Source organism: Rhinolophus hipposideros (assembly GCF_964194185.1).
Source record: "Rhinolophus hipposideros genome assembly, chromosome: 13".
Classification (NCBI taxonomy): Eukaryota; Metazoa; Chordata; class Mammalia; order Chiroptera; family Rhinolophidae; genus Rhinolophus; species Rhinolophus hipposideros.
The window spans coordinates 38,952,314-38,967,834 of record NC_138059.1 but is presented as its reverse complement, the minus strand read 5'-3'; the positions used below and the strand labels follow the sequence as shown (position 1 = coordinate 38,967,834).

Sequence of the window (15,521 nt, the reverse complement as noted above, 5' to 3'; positions counted from 1 at the left end):
TGCAGCAAAAAGAATAAAATACCTAGGAATAAACTTAACCAAGGATGTGAAGGATTTATATGCTGAAAACTATAAGACATTTTTGAAAGAAATTGAAGAAGACACAAAGAAATGGAAAGACATTCCGTGCTCATGGATTGGAAGAATCAACATAGTTAAAATGGCCATATTACCCAAAGCCATATACAGATTTAATGCAATCCCCATTAAAATCCCAATGGCATTTTTTAAAGAAATAGAACAAAAAATCATCAGATTTGTTTGGAACCACAAAAGACCCCGAGTAGCCAAAGCAATATTAAAAAAAAAAAAACAATACTGGAGGTATCACACTCCCTGATTTTTCCTTGTACTACAGGGCTACAATAATCAAAAGAGCTTGGTGTTGGCGGAAAAACAGACACATAGACCAATGGAATAGAATTGAGAACCCAGAAATAAAACCACATAAATATGGACAGATAATTTTTGACAAAGAAGCTAAAAACATACAATGGAGGAAAGACAGCCTCTTCAATAAATGGTGCTGGCAGAATTGGATAGCTATGTGCAAAAGAATGAAACTGGACTGCTATCTGTCACCATGTACCAAAATTAATTCAAAATGGATCTAAGACTTAAGCATAAGACCTGACACAATAAACTGCATTGAAGAAAACATAGGTACTAAACTTATGGACCTTGGGTTCAAAGAGCATTTTATGAATTTGACTCCAAAGGCAATGGAAGTAAAAACTAAAATAAACAAATGGGATTATATGAAACTGAAAAGCTTCTGCACAGCAAAAGAAACTATTGACCAAATAATGAGGCAACCAACTGAATGGGAGAAGATTTTCGCAAACAGTTCCTCTGATAAGGGGCTAATATCCAAAATATACAAGGAACTCATGAAACTCAACAACAAAATATACAAGGAACTCATGAAACTCAACAACAAAAAAACAAACAACCCAATTGAAAAATGGACAGAGGACCTGAAGAGACATTTCTCCAAAGAGGATATACAAATGGCAAATAGACATACGAAAAAATGCTCAACATCGCTAATCATCAGAGAAATGCAAATGAAAACCACAATGAGATATCACCTCACCCCAGTCAGAATGGCTTTCATCAACAAAACAAATAGTAACAAGTGTTGGAGAGGCTGTGGAGAAAAAGGAACTCTCATACACTGTTGGTGGGAATGCAGACTGGTGCAGCTGCTATGGAAGGCAGTGTGGAGGTTCCTCAAGAAATTACGAATAGAATTACCATATGACCCAGCAATCGCTCTCCTGGGTATCTACCCCAAAAATATAAAAGCATTTCTCTATAGAGACACGTGTACGCCAATGTTCATTGCAGCTTTGTTTACGGTGGCCAAGACATGGAAACAACCAAAATGTCCTTCGATAGATGAATGGATAAAGAAGTTGTGGTACATATACACAATGGAATACTATTCAGCGTTAAGGAAAGATGATATAGGACCATTTGTGACAACATGGATGGATCTTGAGAGTATAATGCTAAGTGAAATAAGTCAGACAGAAAAAGCAGAGAACCCTATGATTTCACTGATATGTGGTATATAAACCAAAAAGAACAAGACAACCTAATGAGAAACAAAAACTCATAGACACAGACAATAATTTAGTGGTTACCAGAGGGTAAGGTGTTGGGGGGTGGGTGATGAGGGTAAAGGGGTTCAAATATATGGTGATGGAAGGAGAACTGACTCTGGGTGGTGAACACACAATGGGATTTATAGACGATGTAATACAGAATTATACACCTGAAATCTATGTAAATTTACTAACAATTGTCACCCCAATAAATTTAATTTAAAAAAAAAGTGCTGCATACCTCATTGCAGAATGTCATTACAGTCACCTTTGAAGTACTCCCCTTGGGAAGCTATAGACTGATGCCAGCACCTCGTCCACCTTTCAAAGCAATTTTGGAACTCTTTTTCTAGAATGGCCATCAGAGCTGTCATCGCATTAAATTTGATATCCTGAATGTCATCAAAATGTCTTCCTTTCAATATTTCCTTTTATCTTCAGGTAAAGAAAGAAGTCATTGGGGACCAGATCAGCTGAGTAGGAAGGTGCTCAAATACAATTATTTATTTACTGGCTAAAAAGTTCCTCAGAGAGAGTGCCATGTGAGCTGATGCATTGTCATGATGCAAGAGTCATGAATTGTTGGCGAAAAGCTTAGGTCATTTTCGGCTATCTTTTTCATGCAGCCTTTTCAGCACTTCCAAATAGCAAACCTGGTTAACTGTTTGTTCGGTTGGTACAAGTTCATAATGAATACGCCCTCTGATATCAAAAAAGGTTAGCAACATCATTTTGACTCTTGATTTGGACTGACGGAACATTTTTGGTCCTGAAGAATTGGCTGACTTCCATTGCGCACTTTGATGCTGTTTCAGGGTTGTATTGGTACACACATGTTTCATCACCAATGGTAATACGGCCCAAAACATTGTCTTGCCTCTCCAAAAGGTCTTGGAAAACTTCAATGCTCTTTTGCTTTTGTTCATCAGTTAACTCCTTTAGGACCATTTTTGCATACACCTTTCTCATGCCAAGATTTTCAGTTAAGATTTTCCTAACTGTTTCTCTATTGATGTTTATTTGGTTTGCTATGCTTCTCACAGCTGATGATTTTGATGCACAATTCAATGAATTTTTGCAATGTTTTCGTCAGTTCTTCTAGTTACTGGCCGCCCTGACCTCTCTTCATCATTAACGAATTCTCTCTCCTCAGAAAAACATTTAATCCTTCTGTACATTGCCATTTTCTTCATGGCATTATCCCCATAAACTTGGACTAACATGTCCCTGATTTCACTACCCCTCTTGCCAAGTTTAACAGGAAGTTTAATGTTTGTTCATTGCTCTAATTCAAGCTCAGACTTTCTTGCAACGGCACACAAAAACAGGCAACAACAATAATGAATGCCACTCAGCAAGACATTGCCATATGTTGACACAAACACTGCTGTGAGACACTGATATACCATGGTTATGAAACCTTACCGAGCTGTTTGTACAATGCTGCCAATATAAGAGCAGGGGGGCAAGTTCATGAATGTAATTGTCAGACCTTGTGTGTGTGTGTGTGTGTGTGTGTGTGTGTGTGTGTGTGTGTACGCTGTATGGAGGGCTGTGATATGTAGTGATTTGTGTGCACTGTGGTGTGTGTGTGTGTGGTACAGTAGTACATGGGATGAAAAAGGCTGTGTCTATAGGAAACAGTTTTGGATAATAGAATATGCAAATGGCTTAGAGTCACATCTGGACTCTACTCCTGATCAAGAGAATTATCACCTTAACACACTTCGACAAGTCACTATCCTCCTGAATCTGTTTGCTGTAAAATGGCCTGCCAACCTCACAGGGCCATTGGGAGGATTTATTCAAGAAGAAACATTATGAAAGTCCCAATATATGCAAGGCACTGCACTAAAGAGAATAGAGGGATAAAAAGGAAAAGAAGTAGTGGTCCCTGATTTTAGGAAGTTTCCATTCCAATTGGGGAGGCAAACATATAAAACTAATTCTATGCAGAATGAAAGGCATGTGACAATGAAAACTGACATCTTTTGAGCTCTTTACAGTGTAGCAGATTAAAATACAATCTCACAACAAACATACAAGGTTGGTGTTATTAGGAAATCCATTTTGTGGATGAGAAAACTGACGGTTAGAAAGGTTTAACCTTTCACTACCACAAAGACACACTCACGTTAATTGGCCCAGCCAAGATTCACCTCAGGCCTGTGTAACTTGAATCATTACTCTTCTCACTTCCCTGTAAAGTTTCCTTGAGCAACTCAAAGATGCAAAGTGCACAGAGATAGGAACCTTTGCTCTGAACTTGGGAAAAGGAGGACAAAGCCAAGCTGTGTCCTTGGACTGTGTCACTTTAGTCAATATGTGAGGTCCCATGATTGTCACTATGAGTTTGTGTCTGATTACAAACTCAGGAAGATAAGGGAGTGAGAATGAAAGAGAGCTCATATAGGAGCCAGAGAAGATGTGAAAGAAGAACACCAGGAAGTTCCAGTCCAGCAAAAGGGATACACACCGCCATTGGAAAGATGCCACATGATTAATATCAAACCATATTAATGTCAGAGAGAAGAATTTGGTTAAAGCCTTGCCTGACTAGATCTCAGACTGAAAATCATGTTTCCGTTTATTTTTCTTCTAATCCTTTATAATTTTCTCTAATGCTTTAGTCAAGCTTAGGACCATGAGCTGTCAGGGAGCAAAGCAAGGCCCATCTGTTCAGCCAAGAATTTGCCAGACCAAAGTGAAAGATCAATCTGGCTCTTACTATAACTTGGTATTTAGATGGCCCCAAATATTTCCCAACTGTATCTGCCAAAATTAATTTTGCATTTCTGTGAATCATGGTTCCAAAAGAGAGATGTCAGGGATACTCTTTAAAACAAATAAAGACTGGCATATTGTTAATGAAAAGAAGAAATGAAATAATATGTGTATTTCTTTAGAATGTGTTTATTCTAAAAGCTATATCAGAACATGTAATCAAAATCATCCTGTTTGGGGAAGAAAAAGAGTTAAGAATGCCCCTTTTTCAAAGATTTTATTTCTTTTATTATAAGACATGTAGGTAAAACCTTGTATATTCTGAAAAAGATAGAAAATGGTAATATAATGGACAGTTTTCTTATTAAGAAACATGTCATAAATATGCTTTATCAAATGTTAAAATGGTTATTATTTTGCAAAAGAGCAAAAAATAGAGCAAAGCTGTGACATACAAGGGTCAACTCAAAGTACCGGAAGTATTTATATTTTGTGCTATAAAAATTCAGACCTTTGATTATATTTTAAAATTTGGCATTTTGCACTCCAGGTTATCAATGATTCAGATGACTTTAAAAATAATGAAACATAAATGGTGGTTTGACTAAGTAGAATTTGATTAAAATAATTTCCCCCTGAATAAAAAATTCTAAGACACAGAAGTAAAGATACAATTTTTGAACCCATAATGGTACATGTATCAGTTCCCAATTCTATAAAATTTGTATGCTCAGCTGTGGGCATGAAACAAAAATTGTTTACTAAGTTTTAGTTTCCAGCAAGGTCCATCATTTCTTTCACAGCTTGATGGAGCAACAATGGTCATGATCATGATAAACCCAATTCTACAGTCCTAGCTCCATGAATATAAGGTACAGAGAAAGAAGATCTCCCTCCTTTGAATAAACACTTTAACACATTCCTATATTTGTTTATGACCATTGGCTTCAAATTCACCTATGAGAACAGTGGAGGAGGGGGGAATGTAATAATGAAATGTTATTGTTCTAGGCATTCTTTACTGGGCTTCAAACTTCTGCTCTCCAAAGGAGAGAGAAAACATATGTAAACACCAAACACATCCTCTAACGAGTCTTGGGTGTTCATGTAGCAAGGTCAGACTTTTCCTGTAAATAAATATTGAATCTTTACAAAGACTTTCCTTTGCCATGTATTTTGTTGTCCATGACACTAACACATTAATTCCCAGATGCACTAGGAGAAGCCACATCTAACAGTACTTAAGGATCCAATCTAATATAGATTATCAGTCCTGATGGCCTTCAACAATGTCCACCAGGAGGACATCTGGGTACTCTGGGTGCCTAGAGCACAGAGAGGTCATGGCAGGATTTGGACTTGAGCTTGAAGGCCATATTCTTGTTGTTTTTGGCCACAATCTTTCCCCAGAAGCGCCTGGCTTTCCTGGGGATGCTCTCCCTCCTTTTTTGGTAGGCCAGTCGTCTCTCGTTCTTTTCCTTGCTGTCTCGCCGAAGGCGGACCTGCCGCACAATCCCCTCAAACAGCTCCTTCACGTTATGCTGGACAGCTGCAGAGGTCTCAATGAACTTGCAGTCGAACACCACAGCACACGCTCGCCCTTCTAGGAGGGAGAAGAGGGGAGAAGAAAGTCAGAGGGGAGAAGAAAGTCAGAGGACCTACACAGCATGATCCCACACAGCACACAGCCAAGCTAGAGGACTCCTGACTTTAAATGGTCCTCAAGGTAACTCTAAGTCAGTCACAGATGCAATGAGTATAGGAGGCCACTGTGACACATGTCCTCGGACCAGGGCATAAATAGAAGCAAAGAGTCTCACAGGGAGATTCCTGGAAGCAGGAGAGATAGGCTTTAGACCTGGCCTACCAAATTCACTGTATGAAGGTCTCATTTCATCAAATGTAGTAATATTTATTATAACAGTAAAAACCATAGCCTTAATTTATTGCATTTACTATGAGCTGGGAACTACTTTATAAACACTTCTGAATGCTCACAACAGTCTTGAAAAATACATTATCCCTTTCAGATAGATGAAGAAACTGGGGTTGTGGGGGTGGGGAGGGAAGTCTTTTAAGAATTTGAGAGAATTCACATCGCCTGTAAGTGGCAGATGTGAATCCAAGCCTGCTTTATTCTCAGACTCATGTTCTTTTTTTTTTCACCTTATATATTTTTTTATTAGTTTCAGGTGCACAAAACAATGTAATAGTTAGACATTTATCATTTATATCCCTCACACTGTGTCAATCCCCTTCCCCCCATCCACTATCTCTCTGACATCATACACAGCCATTACATTTCCACTGTCTACATTCCTAATGCTGTATTCCATTTCTTGTAACTATATATATAACGTATAAACTTGCAGTTAACATTCATTATTGTTCGAGGCTCATGTTCTTAACTCTTTATTATGACTCAGTTTCCTGAATTAAAAATAAGAATTTTACTACATGGCTTTCCTCTTAAAACAAAATTTTTTAAGATTTGATGAGATATTTTGAAAAAATTTTGAAGATTTCACAAATATATCATACAGTCACAGAAAACTATACAAACAAGCTTTTCTGGAACAGTTTCAATTTCAAATGTTCCATTGTATTTAATAACTACGTGTCCAAGTTTTGGTTTCAAAAAATGATCATTTGTACATACTCATATCCTAAGAGTAAGACATTCCCAAACTAGTTGTGTCCATTAAGTGCTTACCAGGTTTCTTTTCTCCTGAGCAGAGCTTGGCAATGTAGTAATTTATTTTTTAATCTTGTACCAAATCTGTGTTAACCCAACAAAATATTCAGGGTCCCAGTAGCACTTGGGTGCTCACTCAGCAAATAGGAACTACACCTAAAGTAAATATGAAAAAATGTATGTGACATCATCAGACTGATGTCTTAACTGAAATTTAGGAAGCAAAGAGTACGGGTAGGAGGGTGTTTCCAGGTCTACAGGAACCAGAGGCAGCCAGAGTAGAATCCTTATCCTCAATGAAACTCTTTCCCACAGTTCCCCTAAATCAGAGTTCCCATCCTTCTTGCATTAAGATGCTATTTCCACTTCCCTGAAATCTTGAGATCTCTCTGGAGAATAGAAAGGACCAGCAGAAAACGTTAAGGACTGCCAATAAACCCCTGAGCACAATCTCCTCCCTAAAGGAATTCCAGGGAAACCCTTGGGGGTGGGAAAACTGGAATTCTACAGGTCGACAAGTTGAACAAGGGAGCAGCACCCAGCACAGAGATGATCTACCAGGAAGGTGGGAGTCTTAGGGTATACATAAAAGTCCATGTAGCATTTTAATGAACCCCTGGTTCCAGCTTCATGAAAGAGGAAAAAAGAATACCTGTTTGAAAGAAAATGCAGGTGACCCAGAGATTATTTCAATGACATTAGCACCACTACTTTTACCTGAAACAGACACCTCTCGGCACCGCACCAGGTCACTTTTGTTGCCAACCAAAATTATAGGAATGTCCTCTGTCTGCCGGGCCCTGCGGAGCTGAATTCGCAGCTCAGATGCTTTCTCAAAGCTGGCTCGGTCTGTGACGGAGTAGACAATCAGGTAGGCATCACCAACTTGCATGCAGTGGTCTTGGAGCCACTCATTCTCCCCCTAATGAAATGAGAAGACTTTCCATGAGTGCAGTTTGGCCTGGAACATGAGGCATCAGTTTGCAAAGAAACAATGCAGGTATCCTGAAGTATTCTGGCTGATGTGAGAAAGGAAGAAAACTTATTCCAACTCCCCAAAATGCATCGGTCTTCCATGGCTGCAAGATGTCTGGTGGCTGTAAAGACTGCCAGCCCATAAACTACTTATGCCAAGAAGTTTTTACTGTCCAATTCCTCCTATAGCATGAGTTGACAAATTATACAATGATTCTGCCAAACATTATTTCCAATTTCTATCTAAACTACCAACAATGAGCCTTTTCTGACTTCCAAAGAACTTCCTTTTGCCTTTCCCAAGTGATAAAATTTAGAATCTTTTTGTGAGAATAGGAGGGTTCTCAATAAATAGAAAGTCTACCCTATATGCACAGAAGCCTCAAATCTTTAAAAAGCAAATGTTGAAGACTAGTAGTGAGAATGTCAACTTCGTGTAATGTGGTTTTATATAGTTTAAAATTATCATTCATACCTATTAGCACTTTCCCTAAAATGAATATATTTTTTTGTGTTTTTAAATATAACTAAGGGCAACTTGCTTGTTATTCAGAGCTCATCTGTGAATGACCTGTTCCTTAAAACAGTCTCATACTTCAGCAGTAAAAGCTTTTAATCAAGAAAATGAGCCTACCTCATCTGGAACACCAAAAAGGGCAAGGTCACCCTCGTACCTAACAGCTTGTTGGAAGGCAAACCCTGAAGAAATTTACAGAGAGCTCCAGGCTCCACATACCTTATTTTCCCACATGTCCAGGAGTATAATTGTTGCACTTTCCCCATCAACAATCAGTGTTCGCTCATATGTATCTTCTAGAAATAAAAGAACAGTGATATTGGAGTCAGGCAAACAGGCAACACTTTTACTTAAAAGGGTCATGCAGAAAATTTTGCTAGAAAATAAATACACTACAAGTAGCCAGTTGGCTCAGTGGTTCGAGCGCAGCACTCATAACACCAAGGTCGCCGGTTCGATTCCCAAATGGGCCAGTGAGCTGCATCCTCCACAACTAGATTGAAAACAATGACTTGACTTGGAGCTGATAGGTCCTGGAAAAACACACTGTTTCCCAATATTCCCCAATAAAAATTTTGAAAAAAAGAAAAAGAAAAGGAATATACTAATATGCAGTTAAATATATAAATGTGCAGCTATTCAGAAAGGCAAAGTACTATTTTTATCACATTCAACAATATTCTGTTTATTAAGTATATTCCTAGACTTATTAAGCAGAACACCTAAATCCTCTGAATGTATATCACTAAACCACTTGAAGTGAAAGGCATTCATTTTCCTCATTCCTAGAACTTTTATATAAGAAAACCACTTATGATATAAACTCACTTTAGAGCTCTTGACTCAGATTCAAGCTCCAATGCCATGGGAAAACACTAACTGCCCAGTGGAACTGTAAGCCCCGTTCATAAGCCTCAGATGGAAATCTACTATACTTTTAAGTGGGGTGATTACTGGCAATTTCAGGAACTCTGAGCTCAGAGACACTTCTCTTCTTTTGAGACATGCAAGAAAAAACTCGAGTCTATGCCTGTTTTGGCTGAAGTTTTCTTCCTTAAAAAATGTAGTTCCCTAGGAACAAACAGGCTTGTTTTTCTATCTTAAGTACAGCAGAAGTGCAGCCTCCAGCTCCACTTGGTAATGGAAACTTTCCTCTTTGCACTTGAGCCCAGATTGAGTGTAGATGAAGGGTGAACAAAGCACAATGGGCCAGAGCAGCTCCAGCCCGGAAAAATCAGTGGGGCAGGGATTAACCGAGTTAACTGGGATTTTAGCAAGAAGGACTCCCATCAACTCCATATAATTGGGCCCATCCCCACCCTATTTTCACAGTGAGGTTCCTTGTTTTGAATTTCATCATTTGAAACTTATACCTTTCATAATGATTTTTGTCATTTTTCTTGCTGTTCCTTTTGCATGGAATCTGTTCCCTCAAATATCCAGAAGACTTGTTCCCTTACCTCCATCTGGGGGAGACATTCCCTGACCATCTACTTAAAACTGCAATACCTCCCTCCTAATATTCCTTACTCCCTTCCCTATTTTATTTTTCTTCATTGTACCTATCGCCATCTAACATGCAATCCATTTAACTTACTTATTTTATTATTTTCTGTCCCTTTCACCCCCCAGAATGTTAAGACAAGGATCTGTACTGTTTACTGCTATAAACCCCAGCACCCAGGCAAGTGCTCAGTAAATATTTATCAAATGAATGAATGAATGATAAATATAGCATTGCGGCTGTGAGCACAAGCAAACCTAAATTAGAATCTGAGTGCCATCCCTTATTAACTATGTGGCTCTGGGCCTTAAGCTCTCTGGGCCTCAGTTCCTTCATCTGTGAAGTGGGATTGATAACAGTATCCACGTCTTAGGACTGGGTGACAATTACATATATTAAGCCTGGGTACAAAGTAGAAATGCAATAAATACTAGCTGTTATCATCACTTCTTCCTATGGAGGCAGTTGACTCTTGCCATAGTCAGCATTTCCTGCTATAGGTAAATCTTAGCTTGAGAGAGCTATGTTGAGGGAACCAGGACATTTCTTGCTTTAAAATACTGAGGAGTTTCTAAAAAGCAATCCTTCTGGTTTAATGTTTCTTTATCTAGGAACTGAAATCAGGAAAGGGAAAGAAAGGAAAACATGGACAAATGACAAGAAAGTTAACCAGGGATGGCTCTTTGTTTCTATCAGTTTTCCCACCTCTTTTAGGTGTCATTCTTCTAATCAATGGTAATTGTTTCCCACTGGGGCATTAAAAATCCTTTATTCCTACCATGTTTGCCCTCCACAATATTCAGCATGAATAGGACCACTGTAGGAATGCACAGCTTGGCTTACTGGGGAGTAGGGTTTCATGACCTCAACAGGCAAATTTATACAACCAAGTGGTTGTATAAATCAGAACCTGAACAGCACAGATGGGGAGGAAGGGATCTGACTGCCCCTTACTACCTTGGAGTTCTTTATATTTTCTCTAAAATCCCTCCCTGTACTCAGAAAACTCACAAAAGCATTTTCTCTGCCCTCAGCCCATCACTCAAAAGCAGGTACAAGGGATTCCTTTGAATCTCCAGTAGTTCAAATAAAAACACACTGTATTCCAATAGCTAAGGAAAAAGCAAACAAACTTTCTCTGGGGAAAAAAAAATGGACTAAGAATTACAGCTGTGAAACTAGAACCAAACTGCTTTGCTGTTCTGGAAGATTCCTGACAGGAGCATTCTGTCTGGACTTAACTCTGCCAGAAAATCATTGTGTCAGAGCATAAAACAATACATGTCCACCCTGCTTTGTGTGTATGCCCCACATCTGGATTTATATACTGCCTCTGGCTACACACCCGAAGGATTCTTCAAACACACAATGCATCCTGCTTGACAGCCTTCCACGAATCAGGAGAGGGCCTGCCTGCCTACAACCAAAGCTCTAGTTTCTCTTCCTCAGACACTTTCCAGGTTTTCAAGTGCTAATCAGGTAAGGAGAAGACAGATAAAAGAATATGAAATTCTAGAAGAGCTCCCCCATTTCTCCTATAGCCACAGTCATCCTTTACAAAGAAAGAGAAAAGAAAATGTACAATACTGACCCTATCTCCTCCTTGACTCATTTAGCTATACTCTCTGAGATTCCAGTGTGAGAAGAGAAATCAGTGTTCTATCAACGAGTCATTTGTAGCCCAGTTCAGGAGCTACCTTCTGAAGCAGTTAACTCTCTGACAGCAGAGTAGTCAAGGAGGATAAACATTTAGTGGAAGTGGGAAAACAGTACTGAGGAAGGACCGGGATTCCTATGCAGCAAGTGCAGGACAGAACTGAGTCATCAATGAGGCATCTTCCTACTCTGGAAGTCTGTGATTCGCAACTGAGAGTACAGACAGAGCATACCACTTAGACAAGTACTGGCAATCTCTTTATTTCTACAGCTGCAAATTGGGACTTGCAGCCACTTTTTAAATGTATGGTAAGATACTCATAGAAGCTGTGGCTGCAAGATACTATAAATACCATAAATACCATTAACTACTAGGATCATTTCCCAGAATATAGTGCTATGCTTTAGACATATTTGAGTCATACATGCATTTTGGATTCTGTCACCTCAAATCAGTTTTGGAAACAGGTAGTGCTTAAATAATAAACATTTTAAATTAAATTGTACAGGGACACTGTCTTGAAAAACTAAGATGTTATACAAACATACGTATCATGAATGTTATAATTCAAAATATTTTAAAATATTGTATTATTTCAATATTACAAATACAGATTTTAAACTACTTATACCTTCAAGAGACTCTAACATTGGTGGAAGTAAATTAATGAGTTGGTTTTTCGAAACGGTTTGGTTTTAGGAATAACCATAAAAAAAAAAAAAAAAAAAAAAAAAAAAAAACTGTGTCTACAGTGAGCTCTTGAAAGGTCCAGATCAGCTGGTAAAAGCCAAAAGTGGGAGCTGGACCCTCTGGCTCTGCCCTCTTTAATCAGTGTCCCCCAGTCCCTTTAGAGCTGGAATCGAAGAGATTCCTTTTCTGGGCCTGGTTTTATTCACGAGCATTTTCATTTTCTTGTCGTGGGGGCCTGTGCCAGAGCTTTTCTGGGGACTCAGCTTCCCAGCCAGTGCCAACAAGGCATAACCGCAGTTCCCAACTCTGCAGATAAATGACCCACCCACTCACTCTTCCTGCCTGGACCACTGCTGACAGACAGAAGCCCACTGGGGCAGGGCCACCTACCTCCCAGCACCTCCCAGTCGCTGTCCATGCTGTCATGCATGCCCGCAAAGATGTTGGCCAGAGTGGACTTGCCCACCCCCTGCTCCCCTATGAGCACTACCCTATAGTAGGTGTTCCCTGACTCAGAGGAGATGACTGAGTCTGTGGAGTCGGAGGACCAGCTCTGGCGGCAGTGGTCCTCAGGGGCAGCAGAGTAATGGTTGCACTGGCTGTACTGGTGGGGCTCTTTCTGGACCATCAGATGTCTGCCATCAGCTGGGATGCTCCAGCGCTGTTGCTGTGGCTGCATGCCCACAGTGCCCTGGCGCATGGTGACATTATTCAGAGTCATTGTTGGGTCCTGGAGAGCAAAGTGGCCAAGATGTTAGCATTACTAAGCATGAGCGAGACCTCAGGGGACTCAAATACACAGTCAGTCATTAGTGATATTCTATTAGATGGTGCGAGATCCAAGTAGTCCTAACAGAAGGAACACCAATGAAACAGTCCCCAAACCCAACAGGCTTTCAACTGGACACACACACACACACACACACACACACACACGATTAGTAACCAGCTCCTCAGGCAGACTGTCATTTGCAAAGAGTAAACAGTACGGTTAGCATCACCCACTACTCTGGAGCTTCCTCCATCCTCAAGGAAGCCTTGAGATCCCCACACACAGATGGCACAGAGGCAACCAGAAGGAACCACAGCCTCCAGAGATGGCTTGAAAATCAAGGAGTTAATGGAGCTGGGGAGGAGCAGCCCAAGTTAGCTGCTCTTGTCTAAACATGGCTCTTAATTGTACCAGCATCCAGTGGGCTTTTGTGTCTTGTTGGGAAACACATGGCGATGACATCACTCCCCCTAGCTGGACTGGACATATTGTAACTTCCATGTTTAGTAAAGTTGCCCTGATGCTCTCCAGCCTCCTGAATAAGCTATTATTTGGAGGTGGGGGAGAATTTCTGTTTGTGGTGTATGCCTCAGCTCTGTCCTCTTGCCAACAGATACCAGTTTCAAACATCACAGCCCCAAGTCTTGTTATTCTGGTAAGGAAATGACCTGCTCACGTTCAGACTTATCAAATTTGCAGAGAAAGTGCTTCATTCTTTTAAACCACGTCCACACTGAGAGTTCTTTAATTTAACTCAGCTTTCTATTCTTTTGACAGAATAGAGTCTCCTAAAGGACATTCAACAACTTGGTTACAACTTTCCTTTTGCAAGACTTCCCTCGCACAGAGGTCCGTTCTCCCAAGCTACCTGAGATACAGTAGAAGCATTCTCATTTTAATCAGCAAGATCTGCTCATGGAAATGAGAAGTGGACAGATACTCCCCTTCCCACACTCGCCCCACACTACACACCCCAATACTTCGGCCTCTGGCCACGATGACCTGCCGGTGTTTTAATCTTATAAGCAGCTCCTCAATTGGTACATTTGCATTCAAACAACAAAAGCATTAAGTATCATTTAGTACTGCCCTCTGACCACTCAGTCTGTAGGAGGTAACCCTCCCAACAGAACTAAGGAATCGGCTGATTACAAATGGCATCCTTTGCACCTTAAACTCTGCTCCGCCCTCCGTCCCGCCCCCTTTTCCCCCGACCCCCACTCCCCACCCCCACCTCCGGAAAACCAAAGCACCCACAGCACGTTCCAGCGGTTCTGATCTCAACTTGAAAGTTTTGCGGGTTGGGAACGTCCATTCCCTCCCCAATCATTCCCGGCGACAAGAGGAGGGCTCCTCCAAAATCGAAGCTCCCCCTTACCTGGCTTGACCAGGTGTGCATCCTTGTGTCGGTGCGTTGCTGTGCCCGCGAGCGCCGCGAGCCCGGGCTGCAGAGCACCGGGTGCTGGCGCCCAGCCGCCGCCGCCCGGCGGCTAATGGAGTGCTTGCCAGCCGCGCGGGGCTTTTCCCTGACGTCAGCGCCTCTGCTGGGAGGGACGGTTCTGCAGCAAACTCCGAGTTGCAGCCGCTTCACTAAATCAGTTCTTCGAAGTCATGTGATCCCTCTCCACTTTTGAAAAACAACGACAGTTTAGTCCCGGGCTCATTTATTTTATTCTATTTTATTTTTACTAGGTGAACGCAGGGAGATGGAAAAATACACTTCATCGTGCTTCCCAGCAAAGCACTTGCGAGCTGTCGGGATAAAGGATGGGGGAAGAGGCAAGTTGAGTTGCTAGCCCAGCTTTGCCAAAAAATAGGGATCATCGAGCGCGCAAAGGCTTTAGCCTCTAGAATGGGGCTGCAGCAACCTTGAGTGGCTAGGGCTTGTGCTCGCCGCATCTTCTGCACGGAAAACAGCCTCTCTGTCACCTTCTCTTCGGATGAAGGAGAGAAAAGAGCCCTGCACTACTTTCCCTTTTCTGACACGGACCCAGAGAGAAGGCGCCAGAGAGAGGTGAGGAAAGGGGACAAGACCTTCGAAAAGGGCAGTTTTGAAAAATAACTTAGTTAGGTTCCACCAGATTGTGCTAAATGTTGCCGGCCCTCCTGCATTGGGCCAGGATGCTGAGGCCCCTCAGGCAGAGAATTTAATCAGCATCCCAATCAACATCTCTGTGCCAGGTTTCTTGGGATGGCTGGGCCTGGGCATAGAGCCAATCAATGCCTCTCAGCCATGGGGAGGAGCCCTGAGCCAGACACTAGGGCCCATATCTTCTGAGAGATTCCTGTGAATAAAGGGCACAGAATAATAATAATAATAATAATAATAACAACAACTACCATTTACTAAGTATCTCTGAGTAGCTATACTCAATAA

General features: G+C 41.0%; 1 protein-coding gene across 1 annotated transcript; it reads right to left on the bottom strand.

The window, feature by feature from the left end:
* Positions 1-4,514: 4,514 nt before the first annotated feature.
* On the bottom strand, positions 4,515-14,704 carry GEM (GTP binding protein overexpressed in skeletal muscle). Its single transcript, XM_081070800.1, has 5 exons — positions 14,523-14,704; positions 12,763-13,102; positions 8,741-8,817; positions 7,747-7,951; positions 4,515-5,937 (listed from the first exon to the last, which is right to left on the bottom strand). Exons 1-5 carry the CDS (start codon positions 14,541-14,543, stop codon positions 5,660-5,662), a joined length of 921 nt encoding a protein of 306 aa, XP_080926926.1. The 5' UTR covers positions 14,544-14,704; the 3' UTR covers positions 4,515-5,659.
* Between the last annotated feature and the right edge of the window lie 817 nt (positions 14,705-15,521).